Source organism: Vidua macroura, chromosome 2, assembly GCF_024509145.1.
Source record: "Vidua macroura isolate BioBank_ID:100142 chromosome 2, ASM2450914v1, whole genome shotgun sequence".
Classification (NCBI taxonomy): domain Eukaryota; kingdom Metazoa; phylum Chordata; class Aves; order Passeriformes; family Viduidae; genus Vidua; species Vidua macroura.
This window is the reverse complement of record NC_071572.1, coordinates 56,292,255-56,318,048: the sequence shown is the minus strand read 5'-3', so window position 1 is coordinate 56,318,048 and position 25,794 is coordinate 56,292,255. Positions and strand designations below refer to the sequence as shown.

Here is a 25,794-nt window from a genome sequence, read left to right as displayed (position 1 = left end):
TGGTTGGAACAAGATGATTTTTAAGGTCCCTTCCAGTCTATGCCACTCATCCAGCGAGTGGTTGAGCACTGGAACAAGCTAAACCTGTCTAAGTTTCTAGGAGAGTTGGAAAATGCTCTCAGGCACATGGTGTGGTTGGTTCTTGGAGTGTCCTGTGTAGTGCTAGGAGTTGGACTTGGTGATCCCAATAGGTCCCTCCCAACTCAGCATATTCTATGATTCTATTATTATATTAACACATTGAGATTGTTAATCTCAAACTGATTGGTTGATAAAAGTTCATTACTAAACAAAAAAATTACAAAGAAAATGTGATTTTAAAGCATTTTTGTACTCTTTTCAAGATTGAAAATGGGCATACTTGGGAAAATTTCCCCCTTTTTTTTCCTTTTCCTTTTTAAAGATTAACATAGTATTTGTGAAAAAATCTCAAGATTAACAAGACTAGACATTTTGCCTACCAAAATTATTTCATAGTTTGCATCTGTCCTTTTCTTCAAAAATTGTATGCATTTGAAAATCATTAATTGACAACTTTTAACATATATAAAATAGTAAATACTAACTACCTGATATTTTAGCAACTAAGAGTTATGCTGAAAATATTGATTTGAATTACAATTAGGTGAAATATAGTGGTCCATTAAGCAAAATAGTCCATTTTAATCAACTGAAAGAATGTATGAAAGCACTTTGATATAACTTGGATTATGTGCACAGCTTATAGATGATGACAGTGATGTTGTAGGGCAGAGCTTAAGCGGCAACAGGTTTATGAGCTATAAATACAAGAAAGGTAAAAAGATCTTTTAAAGAAGAAACCTCACTGTTTTTTCTTTCTCATATGAGTAATGGAAAATTCTATTAGTGTCTATAATTTCTGATTTTGATAAACCAGACTGCCATGCTACTTTGATTCAAGTTCCCTGCAGGAAAGGAAGGAAGAACTCATAAAAAGAGATTACCTCTGACTTTATGACTAGATAATTATAGAAGAACATGAAAACATCTGTTTCTCTTGTATGCTTCACTTGTCTCTAGTCCACAGATCTGTTTGGGAGGAAATATGAAATAAATCCCCAGAAGCACATTTAAATCCATTATTTTCACATTGGACAATCCATTCCCTAGCTGCTCTGCTCAATTCCTTGAAACTAGAGCATTGCTCTAGGTTTCTAGAATGTTCTGGAAAACTAGAATCTCAGCAGTAGAACGCACTAAAATCTAAAGAAAGCATACCATTGTTTGCATCATCTTATCAGAATGATGGGTTTAAAAAAAAAAAATCCTCTCCTTGTCTTCACTCATCCCTGGAAGTAGGGCCATGAAAATGGTGAAGGGCTGTGAGGGAATGCTCCTTGTGAGGACCAGCTGAGGTCACTTGGTCTGTTCAGCCTGGAGGAGACTGAGGGAGACCTCATTGTTATGTTCAGCATCCTCCTGAGAGGAAGCGGAGGGACAGGTATCAATATCTTCACTCTCATGACCAGTGACAGGACTCAAGAAAATGGCATGAAGCTGAGTCAGGGGAGGTTTAGATTGGATATTAGGAAAATGTTTTTCACCCAGAGGGTGGTTGGGCACTGGCATGGGCTCCCCAGGGAAGTGGTCACAGGACCAGCCTGACAGAGTTCAAGAAACATTTGGACAATGCTCTGCAGCACATAGTGCAATACTTGCGATGTCCTGCACAGGGCCAGGATTTAGACTCAACAATTTTTGTGGGTCCTTCCCAAATCACCATATTTTATGATTATATGAAAGAAAGAAAATGTGAATCTTCTTAGAGTCCATTGGCCAGATGACTCACTTTAAGATCATTAAAGATCTACATTCTAAGCCAATTTCCTTTCAAATCTAATGGAAGTATCACAAAGTTTTGGGCAGCACATTTGAGGCATACATTTTAGATTTTTGTGGCTAAACTAAGGGAGAAACTAAGGGAGTAAAAACTTTTTGATAAGTCTATCTATCAGCTGAAGAATAGGTACACTTCTTCTTGTTAACTACTTAAAGGAAAATAAATGCAGAACCAAGCTACAGCCCACCGAACACTGTAGAGGATGATGGGGCTCAGAAACTATGTCAGATCCTCAACAGCTCTCTACTTATTTTTCTCTACACACTATGATCATACAGTGTCTTACAAAGAACTCATACATGCAGAACAATAGATGAAGCACTCCACAATATCTGCGGACAGACATGTGAGATTGTGAGATTGCTTCCTCCTGACTTTTCACCATGTGTGGGGTTTACTGATTACACAAGATATTTTTATTTGATGTAAAATCTAGTTATTACTGTTATTTAGGCCTTAATTACTCATTTCCTTTTATCCTCCTATCTTTATCTTAACCTTTTAAGTAATGTTTTAGTTATTCCTTCATTTAGAAAAATCACTTAATATTCCAGTCTGTAATATAGCAACTATAAATATATTCCTTTATTTATCCAACCACAAAGGAAGAACCTAATTTGATACAAAAATCAGCAGCAAATTAGGAGGTTTCACTGTCATCAAACAAAGGAACAGGAATGGAAAGGCAAATAAAGCACCTCATTGTTCCTATTCTTTCCCAGTAGATAAGACATCTGAACTCTATTTAATAGTTTATTCAACGTACAGTATCAGTAGAAGAGATTAAGAACACCCAGCTATACTAAATAAAGTGGGCATTAGGGTATTTTTCTTTAGATATGGATTTAAATGTCTACATGGAAAGAAAGAATGTGAATACCGGTCTTCCACAGAGGGAGAAAAATAAGTAAATAGGATAAATAATAAAAGAGAATGTTATAACATCTTCTTTTCCATTAGTGTTCCCTTGCTTACTAAATTTTTGAAAGAAATCAAAACTTCAATCTTCCATGAACTCTGAAATATTATTTTATTAGTATATGTTTGTGTGGAAAATTGCCTTTTAATTCCAAATTTTAATACCAAATTTTATAATTTTTAAAATATTTTTCTCAGCTTGCCTTGTAAGACTTTAAATCAGGCAGATGCACACCACAGACAGGGAACTTACTGTCCCTTATCTTCTTTCTCTAAATGCATCCTTTCTGATTTCTAGCATTTTTCCCCAGCTAATGCATTCTTTAAGCATGTGATTTTTTTTTCTTCTGAATGACCAAGTCTTTGTCTATGATGTGTTGTGGATACACTAACAGTATGATTGCTTTCAGCAGTGCTAAGTCTTGTCTTAGTAAGCATGTGATTACTGACAACTAGAGCAAAGCGATACCGTCAAACAAATTTATATTGCTTCATTTCCAGAGAAAAAAAACTTTGACTAAGACAAAAAGATTATTAAAGTCTATTGAAACTCTATATTTAGAGGCTTTATTATTGTTAGAGCAACTGGGAAATTCTTGGCATTTACATGGGGATGTACCCCTCCCTCCCTCCCTCCAAGGTGCTTCTGACCACTTTTTTCAGGCATTCTTAAGGATATACACAGTTATTCCAGACAGGGTGTATGGGACAAGGGAGACAACTTTCTGGCTGGTTAGTTTGCTGATTTATATTAGTTTTTTGTTGGGTTAGTAGGGCTTTTTTTTTTTTTTTTTTTTGTTTTTTTTTTTTTTTTTGTTTTTTTTTTTTTGTTTTTTTTTTTTTTTTTGTTTGTTTGTTTGTTTTTTTGGTTTGGTTTTTTTTTTTTTTTGTTTGTTTTTTTTTGCAACATCCCATTTTTATTAAACCAAATTAATAATACAGTGAGTAAACCCTGCCATAATCTGAGCAATTTCTAGAATATATAGCAATTATTGTAAACCACAGAACTGAGTGATGTCCTTCACAGACCCAAGAGAAACCAAGATACACACTTCCATTTGAAAGTGCTTATCACCTTACTTCCTCAGGTTCTCACCACTTCTGATAGGAAAATGAAATGTTCACCTAAAACACAAAGAGAAGCAAATTGCCTGTTACAGAGATCAGCTGTGAGGGTGGCAGAGGCTAAAATTAAAATAATTTAAAGCTGGCCTTCTACAATGAATTTATTATTTTTTAAATCATTGTTATAATACCTCAATAAAAAGAAGTCCTGGCTATGTTTGATGAAAATTTAAAACCATGATTTATCTTCAGTAGATAATAGGTGAGTAGGAGCAAGATTTTATTGTTTAACTGCAGTCATTTGTTTCATTTGAAACTCTTGAGGATTGTTGAAATATTTCAGAACAGCTAAAGGGACAATGATAAGGCCAGTAATATAACTAGTGACAGTACTGCTTGTTGGAGAAATGACAGTCCCACAAGTGCAATAGTTGGATATTGGACCTATCACTTCTGAGTTAGTTCAATCCAACCAGGACAATTACGGAGCACTTCTTATGTTCCTCTGCCTAATATACCCATTCATTGTAGTCATCTGCCCAATAATTACTGAGTGTTAAGATTCCACTGAACTTTTCAGTGCTAGTAGAAATTTATTTCCAATCTATCCTGCCCTGTTTTCCCATCTAGTGCATCAGTTTACTTCACCTACAGAATTGAGAAAGGAAAGCCCTGTATGAGGTGCTTCCACATGAATGATGGGCAAGAATCCTTGCTCTGATCCTCTCTCCTCTGTATGGAATCCACAATGGTCCTGTTCTGAATTTCAAAGAGTGGTTCCCCTCAGCTTAACCAAGGTAGATGAAACTACCAGATAGCCAGGCTGTTCAGAAAAAGTGATTAAACTATGGGTTAGCAGTAGGAGGGTTGTTTGTGCAAGAGACAAGGCTTCCAGACAGACTAGAATAAAGTTGTACAACTTAGATGCAGGGTTGAAATGTATGTCTGCAATTTGGGCTTCATGCCATATAACATTCATGTGTATCACACGTCTGTATGCATGTATGTCTGCACAACTAAATATGCATGAACATTAATGCTTACTAGACACCTGTGCTTCTACCTTCCATTGGCTAATTCTTCAGGGTGAGAAGAGACAGAAAGAGATTACTTTCTTAAAAAAAATAAATAAATTGAAAATTTCAATAATGTGCAAAATTATATCGACACATTTGTATTCAGTTTACTTCTCTAGAAGTAGTTCTACATAAGGAGAATGATTATGGGAAAAGGTCATTTTACACACGTACGACAAACCGTGTCCTTCACTATTTTTTTATCCTATCCCAAGAAGTATTCTCAGTGACTGACCTTTTTTTTCCTCACTGCCTACTTTTTTATTCTAAGTATTCAATAATTACAGTGATAGAGGATTGTTAACTAGTAGTGATATCAATGAGTGAATATGTGAAGAAAGGGTACTCACTTTTTAAAACCTGACCCTGTAGTCTAGACAATCATAGGTTTTATTGTGATTGCTACAGATCAAAGTTCATATCAGACACTGTGTAATACAGTGGTTGTCTTTGAAATTCTTTAAAAATATCACTTGTATTTGATTTCAGATACATTAACAGATGAGTTTGTTCATCTAACCATTCTGCTAACATGGGGAGGGGAAGAGAGGAAAAGAGGTGAATCAAGGTAATATAAAATCAATCTGTAGCATAGTTTCAAAACATCCAGCACCACATCACTTCATCAAGTCTGCCCCTTGTTCATCAGAAGTTACAAACACACAATATTTAATACAATACATATTTTTAATATCAGTTAATTGTGCCTGACTCTTTCAGGTTACATTTCAGAATGTCATTCAGCTTTGATCTAGAGATACCAAATGCCTACTTTTACTCCTTTATTTTTTCTACAATAGAAAGTGTTTTGTATTTAGAACTTGTTTTCAATGGAATCAGTCCATTATTTCCTTTAAGAAAAATAAAATAAACTAACTCTCCAGTCTCTCAAATTAATTAATGTTATCTTAATTTCTAAATAAATTTGTGACTTACCTACATATCCCCCATTTTAAAATGACCTTTTAAAATATAACAACAAAAAAAAAGTAACGTTTCAGCACTGTTCTGACTAATGCCTTGTACAGAATAATATTATTTCTCTATTTCTGTTTTTACTTTTCTGTTTGTAGAACAAGAACAGGAAAAAAACCCCAAGACCTAAGGCTTTTTTCTTTCTTTTACTTTTTCTATTTCACATCTTTATGGCATTTTATTGGAGTATAAGTGGACTTGTTTATTCATTCAAGTTTTATTAAGGAATATATAATTAAAATATATTTCCACAGAATCTGCCCATAAAACCTAAAATTAAAGGACATTTTCCCACTGAAGACTTTTTGCCTGACATCTGTCATTAAGGGGTAGTAACTGCATTAACTTTAGAACTTGCTAAACTTGTTTTATTGAAATCACATAATGCTAACTTTTGAAGTACGTAATTTATTTAGAAGTCAAATATCTTATACTAGTTTGACTGTTACACCTTGACTTCACAAAACTTATAATTTAATCAAAGAGTAAATTCAGGTTCACTGTGTTGAAAAGATGATCTTTGCACAGGATCATTTCTACCTTGTTTGATTGCTATATATTCTTATCTTTTAATTCACAGAATCTTAGAATGGTTTGGGTTGCAAAGGACCCTAAAGATTGTCTAGTTCCAATGCCCTGTAAAACAGGCAGGGATGCCTGTCACTAGACCACCCTGCTAAAGTCCCATTCCACCTAGCCTTGAATACTTCCGGGGATGGAGAATCCACAACTTCGTTGGGCAGCCTGTTCCAGTGCCTCACCAGCCTCACAGTGAAGAATTTCTTCCTAATTTTGAATCTAATCCTACCCTCTTTCTGGTTAAAGCCATTCCTTCTTGTCCTATCACTTCATTTCATTGTAAAATGTCCCACCACTCTTGTAGGCCCATTAAGGTACTGAAAGGTCGTCTTATGTCTCCCCAAAGGCTCCTCTTCTCCAGGCTGAACAACTTCAGCTCTCTTAGCCTGCCATCACAGGAGAGGTGCTGCAGCCCTGTGATCAACTTAGTGGTTCTCTGGACTCACTCTAATAGGTCCATGTCCTTATACTAGAGGCCCCAGTTCACTATCATGTTAGTTGCACAACAGCTTTTTCTTTATTTTACCTAAGTTTTATGTATTATTTTACTTGTAAACTACATCTAACCTTTCTAAATATTGGTATAACATCTGTATTGTTCTAGTTATTCTGTAATTTAAACAAATTAACTGCCAATGAATCTAGGAAAAAAGGTTCAACTCTGGTGTCTGTTGTTCAGTATTCTGTTTGGTACGGAAAATAAAGTCTAATCCTTATGAAATAAAGAATATAATTTTTTTCCCACTCATTTCCAGGTGAATGAGGATTTCTCTCACCACTTCAATACACTTCAATAGCTAAAGTATTCTTTTATGGAAAAGCAGTGGTTCAGATCCCTGATAGAGAGACTATGTTCAAAGACTGCAGATGAAATTGAGACTCATAATTAAAAAGGGACAAGAGTACCCTGGAGTATATCTGTGCTCTTAGGTGGAAAGGAGAACCAGTTTGTCCTCCAGAAGTTTTTTTTGTATCTGTGCCTTAAAAACTACTTTTCAGACAAATTTGTTTTACAAATTTGAGCTAAATTGAAGTTACCAAGTTTGAACTAATAGTTGGGTGCCCAAACTTACTATTTATTAGTTGTATTCTCAAAGCAAAATGCATCTTGCTGGACCCAGGAATTTTCTACCATAATTTTGTTGGTTTGTTTTCATTTCATGGTCTACTGCAATTTTATTAATTTTCCAATATTAATAATAATTAATTGAATTCTTCCAGCAGCATCTTTATTTTATTCTAGTTATATGCCTCACATCTACCTGTGTTAAATCTCCCATATGTTACCTTCTCTTCTCCTGGGATCTTCAGCTCTTAAGCATTTGCCAGCTGTTTCACTCAACACATATTTATCTTTCAATCTTCCCCTCTGTTTGTTGCTGGCAAAAGGTCACAATCCTGTCATTAAGAAATGAGGAGCAATTGCACCACTATATATCAAAGAAAAAAACCTTTTTGTGAAATCAAAGGAGGGTGAACATATTAATGAATCAATATATAGAACACTTGGAACTGAGGTGATATTCACTCAGAGTCACAGGCAGGAGTTCTATAAACCAAAGAAAAAGGAACAAATTAATGCACATCTGGTTGTATAATGTTTGGACTTTTTTCTCTTTTACTTACATATGAATTCTTAAAAACTTAAGTTTTTCATTTTTGTGTTCCATTTCACCCACAATTGTTTCTCTGATAGGTTTTGGTACCTTCTCTATATTAATTTCTGCTGATACTTTTTCCTCTTTTTTTTTTTGACTACTACAGCAGCTTTTTTCATTGCTCCCAGGTAGATCTAATTTCTTGGTATTCTTTTAAATGTTTTCTTTTTTCCCCTTTTTTTTTGAGGGGGGAAGGAGAGGAGGAGGGGGGGAGGTGTATCTGGCTTATTACTTATGTATCCAAATTTCAGTGAAGTATGGCCTAATGCATATTATTATATCTAAAAAGTAATTTCAGTTTGACCCTTAGTGGAACTGCTTGAAAGGGCCCTTCCTTTCATGGTCTTTAATAAATTTCACATAGTTTTGAATTGTTTACTATTCCCATTTTTAAAAATTTTTAGTTCATGAAAGTTGATGGAAAGTGACAAAATCCCCATAACAGTGTAAAAAAATTTTCAATTTTACAGTAGCTTATTGTTAATCACTATCTCAAAAGAATCTGTAAAAATTTCATGTCTTTTGCAGACCAGTTTCACATATCAATCACATACTGGTTTTTTTCACCCAGATCACCTTGCAAAACACTCAATTCAAAAGTAGCCTGAACTCAAGTAAATTATTTCTAAACACTGTTTTGCTATAAATGTAAAATGGTTCAAAAATAGTTTTGTCTGTTGCTTTTTGATACACACTGAAGAGGCAATGATATATAAACTGTTGTGATCTATTTGACCCATGCAACAGCTCAAAATCTTACCAGTAATCTGTGCATCTTTATTAGGCTAGAAGGATGGGTTTTTTTACTCCCCTTGAGCAGATTTACACATACTGGTTTTGTAATTCCCACACAGAATTTCTTATCACATGTACAACGTCCATTGGAGAACTGCATACTCAGCACACTGCCATCTATCATCTGCAGACTTGAGAAGAGTAGGAAAAAGACTCCTTTCCTCCTTGCATCTATGCCTGCTATATTTCATTATTTTTATGATTTGTGGGTTTTCATTTTTTTTAAAAAATGACATGGCAAAAACCTGCCAGTTGCATCAAATGCAGCTGTCCCTATCACTTCAAAGAAATTTACTTCCACGTCTACAAAGATTAAATAAAAAGCCAAGCAAATGCTGACACAAAAACTTCCATACTTGGAAAAGGAAGTTGTCTCAGCATAGAGATTTTATATGTGGCACCACTTTAGGTGTGTTTCCCATCCCCTGTAACTGGGAGAGAGAAATACAACACTTGGTTCTCTCTTGTTCTACTACATAATCTAGATTGACTGTTTAATTTCAGATATTTAAGTGAGGTGCCTTTGAGAGGGCTCTGCTGTAATGTCTTTCTACTGTGAACTAAGAGCAGAGATATGTCATAAGCCACCCACATTGCAACAAAAGACTTGTAGAGTTGCCTTGATTAGAGAAGCAATCTGAGATGTGTGTACTTCCAAATTGCCTATACAGATTTATTAAGTTTGGATTTAATGAATTGTGTTGGGAATCATTCATGACTTGGAATTTCTGGATGCTGTTAATACTGAAATCCCAGCCTTTAGCAGTTTTTAATTTCATTATATTACAAGCCAAAGTCTAAAAGTTTATTTGGAAAATGACAAAATACGACCAGGGTCTGAAAAAAATATTAAGAGAAAAATCTTTGAATGCTCTGTAATGGCCTTACAATTCCATATCATAGTTGATAATAACACAAAAGAGGTATTGCTTTTTAATAATGTAATTTTTATACCAGAAGATAAAATAGGGGGAAAAAAATTGTGGATTTTCTTTCAATATTTTGTAAGTGAGAAAAAATATTGTTGATTAAACTATTTGTCAAATACATTCATTCAAATAAAATTACTAGTGGATAGATGTTGATAATCAATATCAAAGACAATAGCAAATGGAACTTACAACGAATACAAATATTGCGACCCTGAAATATTTAATTTTTGATGCCTTCAAAGTAGTTGTAATGGGGATGGACAGTATCAATTGGTTTTATTTTTTCCATATTAAACTATAGTTTAATATGAATACTTGAACACTTTTAAACTGGATTTACCTTAGTGAGAGATGAAGATACCTCCTGAAAGGACTGCAGCAAAGACTCTGAGGGTGTGCCCCATGTACATACAGCTGAAGGGACTGAGTTGTTTTCATTGTGTCGCAGAAAACTGAAAAATATCCTTGAGGAGATTAATACATTAATTACTTTATGTTGAACTTTCAAGATTGAATGTTACTCCAAAACATTTCTTTTTTTCTGCATGCTTCCTTCCTTTACTGATTTCTCAGATATTTGCATATCTATGTTTTAGGTGCCTAACTTTATATATGACGTTTCAAAATTCAAATTCAAAGAAAATCCAGTTAAAGACAAGCATCCTTGTGTTTTTAGTCCAGCTAAACTTACCTAGGTAAACAGAAACAAATAAAAGAGAACATCAGTATAATTGTGTGGCCTTTGCTTTTCTCTTATGACTTATAACTAAAAAATAAGGCACTCTCAAAATGAGCAGATGACTTCTACAACTTCTACAGAGATATGCAAGAGAACCATTTGAGAAAACATCTGCAGGACGTACTCCGTATTAACACAGGGTTATATCAGAACCCTCTTGTCCTATTGTAATGAAATGTTTATTCTATTCATAAGGAAGAAGGTTACCCTGTCATTATGCACTTTAGGAAAGTGAGGACAGAAGCACATCTGCTATCTGTGTATTGTTGCAAAAAAAGTTCTCATTACTTTAACAGCATTCACAGGAAAAATTATGTCACAGTATCAGCTTCTATATTGGCTGAGATGATGTAAATATTTGTTATAATACAGTTTAGTCCTGAGTTAGCAAAAAATGAATGCACCCAATATAATAACCCTACAGAAAAGCACCAGGAAAAGGGAATGCTGTTATCGTAATAAAAGAGACACTTTAAAAATATTCTACTCAAAGTCTTGATTTCTCTATATAACTGTGACCTGCTGACAATGTGAATCAATTTTTAATATATTTGTATTAGCAGATTGTGTCAGGAGGTCCTAAAGCTCTGCAACAAGCTCTCATCCTTAGAGGTTAAGAAAAAGGATGAGCAATTGCTGAAAGGGAATGCTTAACGCTGCTGATGATACACAGTAAATCCAGTACATCCAGAAAAAAACTTTTTATTGTTTCTGACCACTTATTTTTGTTTCTCATGTGCCATCTTAGAAAAGGACCCTTTCATTTTGACTGCATTTATTCATTCTTGCTGTCTTCGGTTCTTTTCTATTTCCATCTGTCCTGAACACACCCTGAGAAGCAGTTCTGCTTTGTACCCTGTCAGCCAGACCCTTCATAAATACATTCCTTGGAAAATAGAGCCTTAGACAGAGGATGACCAACCTTTATCCCATAAATGTCTTGAGGTTGTAATTTTCATACAATTACAGCACAAATAAAGGTAATAGTTTTGAAATAATTCTGAACATTGAGGAGATTATTAAGTCTGCAAAATATCTAAGGTAACATTTTCAATTTTTTGTGTGTCTGTGTGCATATCCAAGTCTGATCATCAAGGAGGAAAAAGCACAGAACTGTGTTTTCCCTGGTTTTCACACTCCTCAACTGTCACTGATTGTTTAAAGAAAAGTTTTGAAAGTGATTCAAGGCCATTCAGGTTTTCACGGCCATATCTCCATTTCCATGGAATGCTCCTCTAGTAGACAAAGCATAATTGTGTCTCTTCAGTCATGGAAGATTTTAACATTTGAGTCTTTATATTAAAAACAGTATCTCAGTTTGCAAAAGAAGGCTAAAGAGAGTTCCTGTTAGCATCAGCTCCAAATACACAACTGAAAACATTTGAAAAATAACAAAATTTTCTTACTGAGTGCTCTGCCATCATATAAATCAAAAGTACACCTTCTTTTACAGTGTCCGGTAGGAGTGACTTGCATGGAATACTACATGGGATGAATTTAGGTTTCAGAGGTTATAAGTCAGTTATGATAGTGGTTACATTTTAGGCTTGCAGGTCCTCTTTTTTGCTCTGATACTAAGTATCAGATATCTCTGATTTATGTTTTATGTTCCTGTTATAGTCTGTCAAGCTCTGTTCAGTGGAGCTGAAAGGGTGATACACTCACTGTGTCGCCACCATATGTGGGATATGCAAGCCTATCCATAGTTTTCTCATGTCATCTTAGCTACTTTGCTCTCCTGGCACCTAGCTACTACTCTAGAAAGGCACAAGACTCCCTGACAGCACTGTGCAGAATCTTGAGACACTCAAGGGCAATCCAGATAGCACTTGATACTAATTTTCAGAGCAGCTAAACCTTGCCTGAATTCCCACTTTAGTACAAACTAAAGCACTCTCTAGTTCTATTGCCTGTGCTGATGAAACTCACAGATTATAATGGAAGCTCAGATTCTGAGCTCAGTGGACATGCCAACATAGATGTGTAAATATGGAGATGAATCACATCACACTCAATTCAACACACATTAGCATTTACTGAACACCTTCTAAAACAGCCAAAGCACCTGCACTGAGCTGGAATATATGATAGCTCATTGAGAGAAAGCCTGCAGTCCTCCCGAGGAACATCTCGACACCAGGGGGATATCTTAAGGCATCTCAGATAGCATTAGATGCTGGCACACAGACAGATAAATCAAGCTGTCAGTCCTGTTATGCACAAAGAGATGAGTTCTCATCTCACTGGCTTGCTCTGAGGATGAATACTTCACCCAGACTTTGAAGATGGAAAACAGCACAAAATAGTTAGTACACTACATTAAATCAGTGCTGCCAGGGCTGCTGGGAATAGATAAACTTCCAATTTGATGCTTAAAATGTGAGTCCTCTTGTGTGGGATGTGCCCATGGGGAGGACAGTGTGGGAATGCCATGGGAAACTACAGTCGTTTAGCATAAGGCATTTCCCCAGAGTCCTCTGCCTCCCAGTGCAAATGAGCACATGCCCATCACCTTTCAGTTTATGGTTGTCATCTCCCCAAGTTCTGGAAAGTTCCCCGTTCTCATTGTTTCTAATGGTTCCCTCTGTAAACCACTCCTTCCCTTTTCCTTCATTGGCCCAGTTTATGTTACCGCATCCCTTACACCCTCTTCCCATTGGATCATTTGTACTCTAGTTACTCCTTCCCTCCCCAGTTATATACTCTGGCCTCTCCTTCCCCAGGGCTCTCAGAGTCTGCCTCTCCTAAGTGTGGTTGTCTCCCTGCTCCTATTTCTGCCTCCCTACTCCTTCGATCAATCTTCAATAAACCCGCTTGGATTCCAGCAGCTCAAGAGTCCTTCTGTCTTCCTGGTGGGGATTTTGATTACGCTATCCAGGCACCCGTTGACCAGCTAACTGAGGTTTACCCTGCGGGACTTGGTCTGGGGTAGCCTATACTCTTGATTTGAACAGTTGAAATAATTCCTTAAAATGTATTTCAGTTAAGTGTTACCAGAAGGGTTAGCTAGCAATATGAAAGCCTGCAACTTCAACCCATAAGCCTGTATTCGTTTTTACAAACAGTGGAATAAATGACTGAATGCATTATAAATGATTCAATGTTTCTTCATTCAAAACAGTATTTTTTAAGCAGCTGTTCAAAGTACTCTCATCAGAAAAAACTTAAGAGTTGAAATTTGGACTTTAAAATTCACTCTGTAAGGAAACTAAAATGCAAATACAGCAGAAATCACTGAAACATTCAGATAGAACATATCAGAAAGATTATGCAAGTTACCAATCTGTGGCATAAGAATAAAAGTATTTTTCTCATCCATAATGCGAAAAACAGAGCTGTATAACTTTTTATTTGTTTGTGAGCTGAAATCCTGGAATCTCACCATCTCAGAATGCAGATGACAGTTTTATCTCATCTTCTGTTTCAGTCTGGTACAGAGAGTGAAAAGGAAATAGCAATGCTGCCTGCACAAGTACTTTTGCATGTTTTAACTCAAAAAACTGTAAATTATGACATGTTGTAAGTATCTTTCAAAGTTTCCTAAAAATACTTCCCACACTATTAAAATAAAGCATAAAATCAAAAGCATAAACATCAAATTCATGTGTTTGAGTACTTTAATGCAATCTTCCCAAAGCAGCAGTTAGGGGCAGAAAATTTGCCATGAAACCCCAGCCAGTAATCAAAGATTTGTCATTGCTGTCAGGGAGGCTAAGTTTTGCTCATACTGCACCTCTCCTTGGATGTCCTGCTAAGAGAGTGGCAGCTTTTTACATTCGTGTCAGTAGACTATGGCACAGTTACATGTTTGAACCCTGATACTGAAAATGGAAGTAAATGACCATAAGATTAAGTGTTTTCTGAGTTTTGACACAAGAAAAAGCAAATAGCTCTAATTCTCTTTCCACACTTTTAGATCTCATCCTTTATTGATATTCAGCCAGGTGTTCAGTTAGTTTTGCATCAAAATGGTAACTTCAAAGAGTTCTTTTAAAAAGAATAAAATGAAGGAGAAAGAGAAGACTGATTTTCTCTGTCCACTGCAACTGGGCTCACTGCCCATTTCTCATCTTTCATTATTTAATTTGTTAATTCAAATGAAAAACTGTTTGCATAGCAAGTTCAGGAGACTTTGGCAATACAAAACTTAAGACAATCTCATTTTTTATAAAAATGTACAAAGGGCACCCACTTTAAGATTGATCAGTAGATGCTGTAAATGAATGAGACATTTATTTTTGTGCCAGCTAAACTACCAGTGTCAACAAGATTTGCATATATTTTGGCAAATGCACTGCACAAGGTGGTAATAAAATAGGCCTTTTATATCTGAATCTATTTTACCTCAGTTATACTCATTAAAAATGTGTTTTCATGTGAAAGGAATTTCAGTAAGGGATACTTTGGAAACAGAAACATCACAGAAATGTTTGCTATAATGCCAGTATCAAGAATTTTACAGCTGAGAAAGAGCATTTTTTAGGAAGAAATTCCCAGGTTCTATGAATGTAAGACTCCTGTTTTGTTGTTTTTAAATCATTGTTAGGCTCAACATTGCAGGTTTAACTATTATGCTTGGTGTTAATAGCTGTATGTTTTTTAAGTAAGACAAAATATGGAGTAAAAAACCCAGCTCACTGCATATTTTGCCATTTTCAGTGACATTACCCAAAGAAAGGCTACTCACAGAAGGCAAAAAATGTGCCCTATGAGGTCTTAGTATAAATTCCTTTGCACAAGTGTTGGTATGGCTGAAGGTGTAATTTTAAACCCCTTTTCTTTAAATGTGTAGAAAATCATGAGTGAAATGCTTCACGAGCACTACTTTGGCTTTAAGAGGCTCGTAATATTTCATTTTATTGTGCATTAGGAACATGCTTCATCTTAACAAACAAACAGAAAAAAAAAAAGCAACAAGAACAGCATGTTTAACCAAAGCTTAATCAAACAGGGTCAAGACTATGTCTTTGTCAAACCTGAATAAAACTATCCGCCCAGTGAACACACACTGAAGGACTGGGATTATTTTTTTATTGTATTTCTTAAGTCTTGGGTTTGCTCCTGTTTAAACTGTCTTGAGAATATATTGGACTGCTAATTGAAATAAGAGAAGAGCAATGAAAAGAATCCTGTCTTTCAGTTACCTTGCCTCCTTACTGAAGAGAAAAATGCAGAGGATCTAGCTTCATCACCACAGCAATACACAGTATCTGTAATACTGAAGCTGTGTCCAAAGATATAATGTAATTTTTCTTCAGAGATAAGAAACAAAGTCTTTTTGTGCCAAATGCATTTCAGGGATACATACCATTTTTATATTTTGGTAAGATGAAAATAAAGGAAAAGAGGTAACTGACCACAAAACTCTGACAAGCTGAATGAAATTTCATGAAGCACAGCTATCAAATCATGCTCAAACAGAAAATATTCTAACCTGAAAAAAAAAAAAAAAAGTATTTTTCCTATAGCCAGGATCTCAAAATTATGGATATCATGCTAATACTGTTACTTTGACTAAGTACAACTAGAAGCCCAAACATTTCAGTAGGTTCAAGGTAAAACAATGTGCCAGTCACGGAGAGAAAAATAAAAAACTGCCTCAAATTGCATTCCCTACTTTCAAAACAGGTACGAGCTGCCTCACCACTTAAATCAGCCGACACACAGTTGTCTTTACTGTTAATTTCAAGAAGCACAGCATAAACTGTCATTAATGATTTTGAAATATACTAATTTGTGAAAGTATTATGACATGTCAGACAAGATAGCCAGCACCTAAAAACTTGTGAAAAATGCATTTCTTATAATTGAAAAAATATTTAGCTTTATAATTAAAATTCTAGGAGAGAGAGAATAAGTTATTATGAAAATATATAGCTTTAATTTGCAGACATATAAACACTTTTGGTACATTACAGACATATGATGCAAGAAATCAAAATAATAATTTTTAAGCATAACACTAATTTATCTTGTTCACACAGAGAAATTTGATGCAATCATCATACAAAAGATAGTTCTCAGCTCTTAAAATGAAGTGAAAGTAATACATCACTGATAAAATTGCTGCTTTGTTGCAGAGGATACAGCAAAGAATAAATTATCAAGAAAATATGCCACCAGTCTTACAAGTTAGATTTTGGATCTAATCCAAAATCAAAGCCAATGAAAAGGAGCCAGGAATGGTCACCAAAAATCAGAAACAAGATCTTTCACATGAAATACCAATCCAGAAAGGAGCAAGAGTCAGAATAAAAAAAAGTCCTACAATTCCTTAGAATGTGAAGTGATTTTTGTTTTCATCTGGCAGATCAGGTTCAGAAGTAACACATAACAAAAATCTACTGCACAACCCAGCTGATGGAGTACTATTGACAGATTGCTCAAAGTACAAAAAAATACCACCACTTTTGTGACAACTAAGGATTTAGCCATTCCCTTGCTTCCTTGCATCTGGCATGTTTATGAGGATGAGGATGGGGTTCTGTCATTATTTGCTTTAGGAAATATTAAATATAATTTTTCCGTAAAAATGACCAGCAGATTGCTGGAGCAAATGATAATGAGAGTGGAATCTGAAAAAAAAAAATGAATGATATGTCACAGCAGTTCAGATTCTCATTACAATATCTTGCATTCTTGCTCAATAGGAATTGCACTTCTTGTTAATGCCTCTTCTACCCTACTGTATAAGCTTTACTTGTGAGGTAATAAACATTCTGGTTTTCATTACTAGTGCATTTTAACATATTTATTCTTTTTATTATACATACATCAGAACAGACATTTCTTTTTTTTTTTTTTTTTTTTTTAGTGGTTAAATGTCTGTATGCCAATAGGTATTTTATATTAAAATCAATATATTTAAAATATATTCTGTTTATCTCATGGACAGTACCTCGAACAGTTCCCTGCTCAGGAGCATCTGATGCCCTCTCGTGGTTAAAAAGACTTTTAAAACTTGAGTTTAAAAGAATCATCTTACCTTCACCCTTTTTATGTTCACTGATCTTACTGATTTATGAAAGCTGGAAATGATGTCCATGTTTTTATAGTCAGGGTGCTAGCTGTTAGCTACTAACGTTTCATAAAAAAGCTGTACATGGAAATTGAATTTAAAAAACTGTAAACAGCTATTTACAATTATAATATCATTAAGTTATAAATTAGCAGTCCTTCATTGCAATCTCTGTCAATACAACCTACAGCTAAGTGTTTTAGTGTCCTCCAGGGTTTTTCAAATGTTGCACTTATACACAAAGAAACATCAAATGTTAGAAATCTCCATTGGTTTCTTCTCCAACATGTGCAGGTTAATTCTTCCATTTAATGGGATTTGTACTTCCAAGTTTTCATCTGCTCTGTGATGCTTTTTCCCTTTTCTTAGACAAATGTAAATTCCCATCCCTGTTACTAAAGCAATTGAACCCAAGCTTATTATTGAAAGAGCTACCAAGGTAGGCATGCAGGATGCTGACTCCATTTTTTTATGTGTGGGCTCTATGGATATTTGTGGCTGCTTTTCTTCTACACTGATATCAGGCTCCTTCCTTAACAAACTTTCGATGTAGCTTTCATTGCTGACAGTATCATTGACAAAAAGGTTCACCATGACAGTGGAATGGAGAGGTTCCGGGTAGCCGTGATCACTAACTTTTACAAGCAGCCGATAGAGGCCATAGTCATTTTGCATCAGTGACTCTTCCAAGGTGATATTACCAGTTTTGGGGTCAATCCTAAATGACTCGGGCCGAGGGCCTCTTCTTCCTATGATACTGTAAGCTATGACTGCATTCATGCCAGTGTCCTTATCGACAGCATAGACCTCAGTGATGGGAGAGCCAGGAAGGGTAGAAGGAAGGACTAACAAGTAAGACATGTTAGACTGAGGAAACAAGACCAAAGGAGGGTTGTCATTTATGTCCAGAAGAAGGATAGTTATTTTTGCTGTAGAAGACAGGGCAGGATCACCGCCATCAACTGCTTCAATCCACAGAACGTAGGAGCTTTGCTGCTCCCTGTCCAGGGAGACTTTAGCTCTCAAAACTCCTTTTCCAGTATCTATAACAAAAATATCACTTCCGTTCAGAACTGAAAGGGCAACCCATCCATTTTGCCCTGCATCAGCATCTGTCACACTTATAACTCCAATTTCACCAAAACCTGGAAAGTTTTCTGGCACAAAAAAGCTGAAATCCTTATTAATAAATCTTGGACTGTTATCATTTTTATCCAATACAGTGATGGTGACAGTTGCTATTGATTCTCTTGGAGGGAATCCAGAATCTACTGCTTTGACAGTGTATCTGTATTTCTCTTTTTCTTCTCTGTCCAGTTGGGTGCAAACTGTAAGAACTCCTGTGGTTTTATCTAAAGCAAAATAGGAAGGGGCATCAGGACCTAAGAAATAGGACACTTGCCCTCTTTCTCCACTGTCAGCATCAGTAGCATGCAGTTTGGTCAAAAAAGCATTGGGAACATTGTTCTCCTCAATAGACAATTCTATCAGTTGTTCAGAGAATACTGGTGAATTGTCGTTGTCATCCAGCACCTGTACTTTGACAACTTTCCTAACATGAAATCCTTCCGAGTTCCATGCAACTACGGAGATTTCATACAGCTGCTGTGTCTCAAAGTCTAAAGGCTTCGTGGTCTCCAACAGGTATTCATTGTTGTATGGCTTGTACGGTGAAAGTCTGAAAGGCCCATCACCATCCAAATAGCAACTGACTTTGTATTTTTCATCAGGGTCTTTGATGGTAAAAAATGCTATAGGTGTGTTGATAGGCTCAAGTTCCTTTAAGTAGACCACCCCTTCCACTTCATTAGCTATGAAACGAGGAACAACTTCAGGTGGCCTCATCATGACTTTGATGATGGTCACCAGCACTGTAATCACAGCAGGAATACAGCCAGGACCGTTGCCCAGTATGATCAGCTTGTGTAGCCTTGGAGTGTCCCCATCAACTTTAGTCGAGAGTATGATGGCTCCTGTGCTTTCATTCAGATGGAACAAGTCTCTGGATGGCTGGGGGACCTTCTGGCTGTAGGAGTAAGCAATCTGGGCATTGGATCCAAGGTCCATGTCCACTGCGTGGACAGTAGCCACGTATGTCCCTAGGCTGGAATTCCCATAAAGAGTGACATTGAGCTGCGAGTCATTGAACTGGGGGCAGTTGTCATTGATGTCACTGATGCCAATAGTGAGGGTGGCACTGCCCACGAGCGGAGGAGTTCCCCCATCCTCAGCGATGATGACTGTCACATACTCGTCCTGTGTCTCCCTGTCCAGTGCCCCCATAACAATCAGGTAAGGAGTCCTCTCCCCGTTCTCATTCTCCTCCACATCCAGGGTGAAGACACCATAGTTGTCTCGCAGGCGGTAGGTCTGGACACCATTGGTGCCCATGTCAGGGTCAAAGGCGGGGTGCTCGATAGCCAGACGGGTGTTCACAGGTGCATTCTCAGGCACCGAGAGACGGATGTGGGGCACAGGGAAGTGGGGTGCATTGTCATTGACATCACGGATAGCAATTTTTACCTTCACCAGGCGAAAGTACTCCTGTGGCAGTACCAGCACATCCAGCAGCAGTAGGCATGAGTCTGGTGAGGGGGAGGAAGAGGAGATGGCAGTTGATCCCCCGAAGATGGTGGCCCCTCTGCTTTCCACGCATAGAGCTTCCCGGTCTATCTCCACCGCTGAGGTGTGCAGCTCTCCAGAGCGGTTGTCCAGCTGCACATATTGCTCCCCCAAGCCATGGGAGGCCAGGGTGAAGGAGAGTGGGGGATGCAGAGATGCAGCATGCTGGCCACCAGCCATTGGGAGCCGCAGGTCACGGGCCAGGCTGCCGATGAGCACCCCAGCAGGCAGCCCCTCGTTGAGGCTGTAGAAGAGCTCAGTGGCACGGCTGTAACTGGCAAAGCAGTTGAAAGGCCCAACGAAGAGCAGGAAGAGGAGCAAGTGCTGAGAAGAGAGAAGCACAAGGGTGTGAGGAAGGGCTGGAGCTTCCCCCCGCCCACTGCCTCTCCCACTGCCATTTCGAACAGCGAGTGCTGCATCTGCAACATGAAGCCATCCTCCCTCTCCCCACCATCCTCCCAGTACAGCAGCTACTTCCAGGGCATCACTATCTGTACCCTCCAGGCAACACCAGCTGCATCCCCCACAGCAAATACGCAGTGCCAGGATGGCCCGGGGGCACCCTGCCTCCCCCCACCCCCCAGCAGCACTTGCGCCCCGACGTGCCATTTTCCCTCTTGCCCTCGGCCCAAGCTCGCCCCCGTCTCACCAGCGGCACCTTTCCTCCCAACCACAAGCGCATCCCAAACCGGGACATCCTCTTGCGCATCCCCAAACGTTTGCTCGCCCCCTTCCTCTTCTACAGCAGAAATCAGGAACGCGTCCCTCGCTGCCCCTACCCCCTGCCCCGTCCCGAAAGCTGTTTTCCCCGCATGTTCACGGGTCCCGCGTTGCAGCGGGGAGGCGGCCCGCTCCACGCAGTCCGCGGGGGTCCCGGCGGAGGTGCCGCGCTCCAGGGGCGTCCCTGCCTCCTGTGGCCGCGGAGCAGGTGGCTCCAGCCCCTCCGTGACGGGTCCTCGGCCACCCCTGCGCCACCCCGCAGGGTCCCTCTGCTGCCGGTGGACAACACGAGCTGCGCAGAGGAGCCGCGCAGCGGAGGGGCTGCGCGGAGCAAGTTGCCCGTGCTGGCGAGCGTGTTGCCCGCTACACACAGATGGAAAGGAGCTCCCCGAAAGTAACTTCAGGCATCGTCTGCACGGAGGAAATTTTTCGTCCTTCCCCTCTTTCTAATCACCCATTCGCTTTTCCGCGGCTCTCTGCCACGACCCGCGCCGGCAGCAGCAACAAATATAAACTTTTCGCGGCTGCCCTGATCTTTGGAAAGAAAAAGACCCAACAAACATATCCACGCATACACGGTGTGGCTTGTTTGTTTGTTTTTTGGTGCTTTTTTTGCCAAATTGTTGCCAATTTCGCTGCTGCGTGCGAGGTCGGGCTCGGGCGGCCGGACGCGGCGCGTCCCCTCCTCCCGCCGCCCAGCCCTCACCTGCAGGCTGCCGCGGGCGCTGGAGCAGCCGCGACCGCCCGGGGGTCCCATGCCCGGCCACCGCTGCCGCCGTCGGTTGCGCCCCGGCGGCCCGCCCGCTCCGTCGCCCGCCCGGCGCTTCTGCTCGCAGCGGCTGCCCATTCCCCCGCCGCTACCGCCGCCGCCGCCGCCGCCGCGCTGGGCTCGGCTGGGCTGGGCTGGGATGTGCGCGTCGCCCAGGACACTCCCCCTCCGCCGCGGGAAGGGCCGGAGCGGGGGAACAGTCACGAGCTCGGCTGGGAGGGGGGCGGGCGGCCGAGACGGGGGGGCGCGTCCGCGGAGGCTGCGGCAGCGCCGCGGGCAGGGGGCAGGGAGCAAAGTGGGCAGCGAGGGAAGCGGCCGCTGTGCCGAGCCCAGCGGCGTGGCCATGGCGGAGAGCAGGGATATTGGGAGTGTGTGTGCTCGCCCGGGCAGCGCTGGGACCAGGGAAAGAAGGTAGACCCGTCTGTAAACTAAGGCGGGAAAAATATATTAAAAAATAAAATAAAATAAACTCGTCTTGTTCTTCGTCTGTGGAAAGCGGACAGACAGCGACTTTTTACATGGGCCGATAGTCATCGGACAGGGGGACCAGTTTTAAACTAAAAGAGGACAGATTTAAATGAGATGTTAAGGAAGAAATTCTTTACTCCGAGGGTGGTGAGGGACTAGAACAAGTTGCCCAGGGAACCTGCGGGTGCCCTATCCCTGGACGTGTTCAAGCCAGATTGGATGGAGCCTTGATCAACCTGATTTAGCTGGTGGCATCCCTGCTCTTGACCATGGGGTGTTGGAACTAAGATGATCTTTAAGTTTGCTTCCATCACAAATCATTCTGAGATTCTATGTTGCGGCGTGAGTCTCAGCAGGCAAATCGAGAATTAACAGCTGCATTGGCATTGCGGAGCCCTGGTGAATTGAGCAGCTTGTTCCTGCACAAAACGAAAGTCGTGTTTTTGAAGAGATTGTAAGCATTTGATTGATGGAAAGAGTGTCCTGCTGAATTAGAGCAGCAACTACGATTTGCTGCTGGCTAAGGACTCAAAGGTCCTCTGTGGCAGAAAATTATGTGTTTTCATTTTATAGTCTCCAGTCAGTATTGGCTAGACTATAAGCCTACCATAGAACTAGATGTGATATTATCAGAACTCAGGAAACTTTAGATAGTGCAAGACCAATTACACATTCATTTAACATGTTGGACTGCCAAAAAGATTGCTAACCTCCCCAGCATTTCTTACACTGTCTGTCTGCAACACCTCAAATAGAATTTTACATGTCCATCTTTAGCCTGAAAGTGCTCAGTGGTCTGAATCCAGGCTGCTGTTGAAAGCTTGAGTACTGGGACTCTCAAGCACAGTGGAGCTGCCCTTCACAGAGGTAAAGTTTGTGTGGGAGTTGAAACTCACTAAATCACAGGGCCTGAATACCACCTTAAGTGTCTCCATGCTCCGTGGCAAGCACAGTGTGCAGGAATTTTTTCTCAGCTAGGCACTAAAAATATAGAGCACAGGAAAACATTTTTCTTCAGTTAAAATAAAAGTTACTCTTCTCTTTTCCTTTTCCAATTCCATAAGACAAACTCCATGTCCAATCCAAAGCAAAGAAGCAAAACCCCCTGTAATTAGAATCCCAGTCCAAAACCAACTTAATGCCTGAATCTTGTAAAACTGCATCTTTCAAAAGCAAATAATAAGTGAAACATACAAAACATATTGTCTAGCAGCTCTTGGGATGTTCTTGGGTGTTGTGACGATGACAGCTGTGGCACAAACTTAATAGCATAGCATAAAATAGAATAGAATAGAACAGAATAGAAACAAAAACTTCCAAGACTGACTTTGTCTGGGACTAAACAAATCATACTAATTCCTTTGTCCTGTATTCTCCATCCCTAAAATATAAATAGTGCAATACTGTTTGTCTGAATTACAGCTTTACCCCATTCTTGCTAAAAGTAAATGGCAGTGGAATCAGGCTCTGCTTTATTCATTGAAACTCTTGGAAATATATTGTGATTTTAATAACCATTTTATCCCAAAAATGACATTCGCACAATAATCATATGTGTGCTAAACAGTGAAGCATTATAATACTAAAAAAAGGCTTGGCTTTATTTATTATTCATTAATCTCTAGGGTTTTGAAACCACTCAGTATGTACCGCCCTTATAAATTGTTTATATCTTTGCCATTCATTTCTAGCACAAATAGAACAGACAATGCAGTGTATACAGTTCAGAGTGAACTTGTATAATTTAAGAAAGAAATCAAACTACCCAAGTCCTTTGCTAAATGCTCATCCATATGCACTGTTCTGAACATTGCTTGGTGTTAAAGGTGCCCATAAACTCAGTCTTGTTTAAGGTTGTTTGACTGGACATGCATGGCAGATGCTTTTAGTTGACTCATATCTGCTCTAATTTTATTTATTTCAACAGAAATATTGACTCATTTGGATTTCAGTCTGATTTTGACACCGATTTATGTGGAGTTAGAATTCATAGACATTATAATTTTAATTTTAGTGAATCGGTAGTCTTCTCATGAATGAGTCTGAAGTCCCTACAAAATTCTACTGTTAAGTTTTGGTTTTTGTTTCTCTGATGTCGCAGTTTCCTCTTATGTTATTTCTTCCTCTTATGCTTTTGGAATTACTGACCTATTCCTACACCATTTTTCATAATATTACAGCCACTGCAGTTCCCTTGGGCCACTGAGAGGGTAAATGATGGCTTTACTGTTATAATATTCAGGTTTTCATTATATTTGATGACATTTGTTTTATTAAAGCGCAGGTGTAACAGCAAAATTAAAAGTTTTCTGGAGCATCTGGTACCTCTATAATATTTTATTTTGTTAGACATCAGAATCATCTAGTAAGTCTTAAAGGCTCCTTAAAGACTAATGTGTCTAATAAATCTGCTGGTTAAGAAGTACTCCAGCCTGTTTAAGGAGAAGAACTTCAGCAGGTGTGTGTGATATGGAATGAGGGGTGTGAGAGAAACAGCAGTATAGAAAAGATATCAAACTGTCTTCTTCACTCATTATTTTGGGGGAAGAACCCCTTCCAAAGTTGCAGAAAACATTGAACTGATTTAATTATATTTCTATACTGAGTTATGTTTTCTGGGACAAAGATGTTAGCAATTTATGAGCCTAATTCTGTTCAACCACATGTAGTTAAACATATCTTTTAAACTTACATCTCACTATATAAAATCTGGTTATCACTGCTTCCAAGATTCATGTTGCAATTAGTGACTGAGAAGGAACAAGTGAGAGCATTTCTGTGGGATTCCTGATTGCCTCAAGTATGTCATAAACCACAAGTCTGAGATCTAGTGACAAGCCCTCCAAGAAGTGTCATAGTTATTGATAAATAGATCAGACAGAAAAAGCACATTATCGGTATAGTAGAAATAGAGTATTTATTTTACTTTATCCTGAATAAAGAGCATTGGTATTGATGCTCAATTGAAATGCCTTGTTTTTGTGGGCAGAATTCCAGTGGCAGATGGGAGCCTTCCCAGGTGATTCATTCAAGACCATCACTTCTGAAAGAGAATATCAAATAGTATCTTCTGGCATGGCTGGCAACTGTGGCCATGTGTGCAACTTTTACAAGAGGGATGCAGGGACACGTTGCCCCCTCAATCTAGCAAAAAGCTCTCTGCTACAACCTGTGGTTGTACAGAGGAAGATTGTGGCATGAGACTTCCCCATCAGTGAAATTCAACTGATTCAGATGACACATTTTGTGAGACTCCAGTCAGTGTGATACTTTGAGACAGGTGCTTTTCAGTGGTCCTATTTTGCAGTGAAAGCACTGGTGTGAGTATTGATTTCTATTCACAGGAAAACTGAGAGTCACATGACTAACAGACTGCCACTTCACTGAAGATTTTAAACTGCAGGAGATACAGGGCAAGTAAAAGAGATCTTTTTAACTTTTAGTAATGTACACTTTTTATTGTTTTGCTGCTAAGTAAGGAAAATTCCTTACATGCTGAACCTCCTGTGCAGGATGGTGGATTACAGTGTGAAAGACTCTTATGAATATTAGATAGTGACCTTTCTCACAGAAGTACTGAGCATCTGGTACTTGCACTT

General features: G+C 38.8%; 1 protein-coding gene across 1 annotated transcript; it reads right to left on the bottom strand.

Moving 5' to 3' along the window:
- Positions 1–16,459: 16,459 nt before the first annotated feature.
- Positions 16,460–21,748, bottom strand: PCDH20 (protocadherin 20). The gene is made up of 2 exons (XM_053972008.1): positions 21,665–21,748; positions 16,460–20,562 (listed from the first exon to the last, which is right to left on the bottom strand). The coding sequence occupies exons 1-2, from the start codon at positions 21,713–21,715 to the stop codon at positions 17,866–17,868; spliced, it is 2,748 nt and encodes a 915-aa protein (XP_053827983.1). The 5' UTR covers positions 21,716–21,748; the 3' UTR covers positions 16,460–17,865.
- Between the last annotated feature and the right edge of the window lie 4,046 nt (positions 21,749–25,794).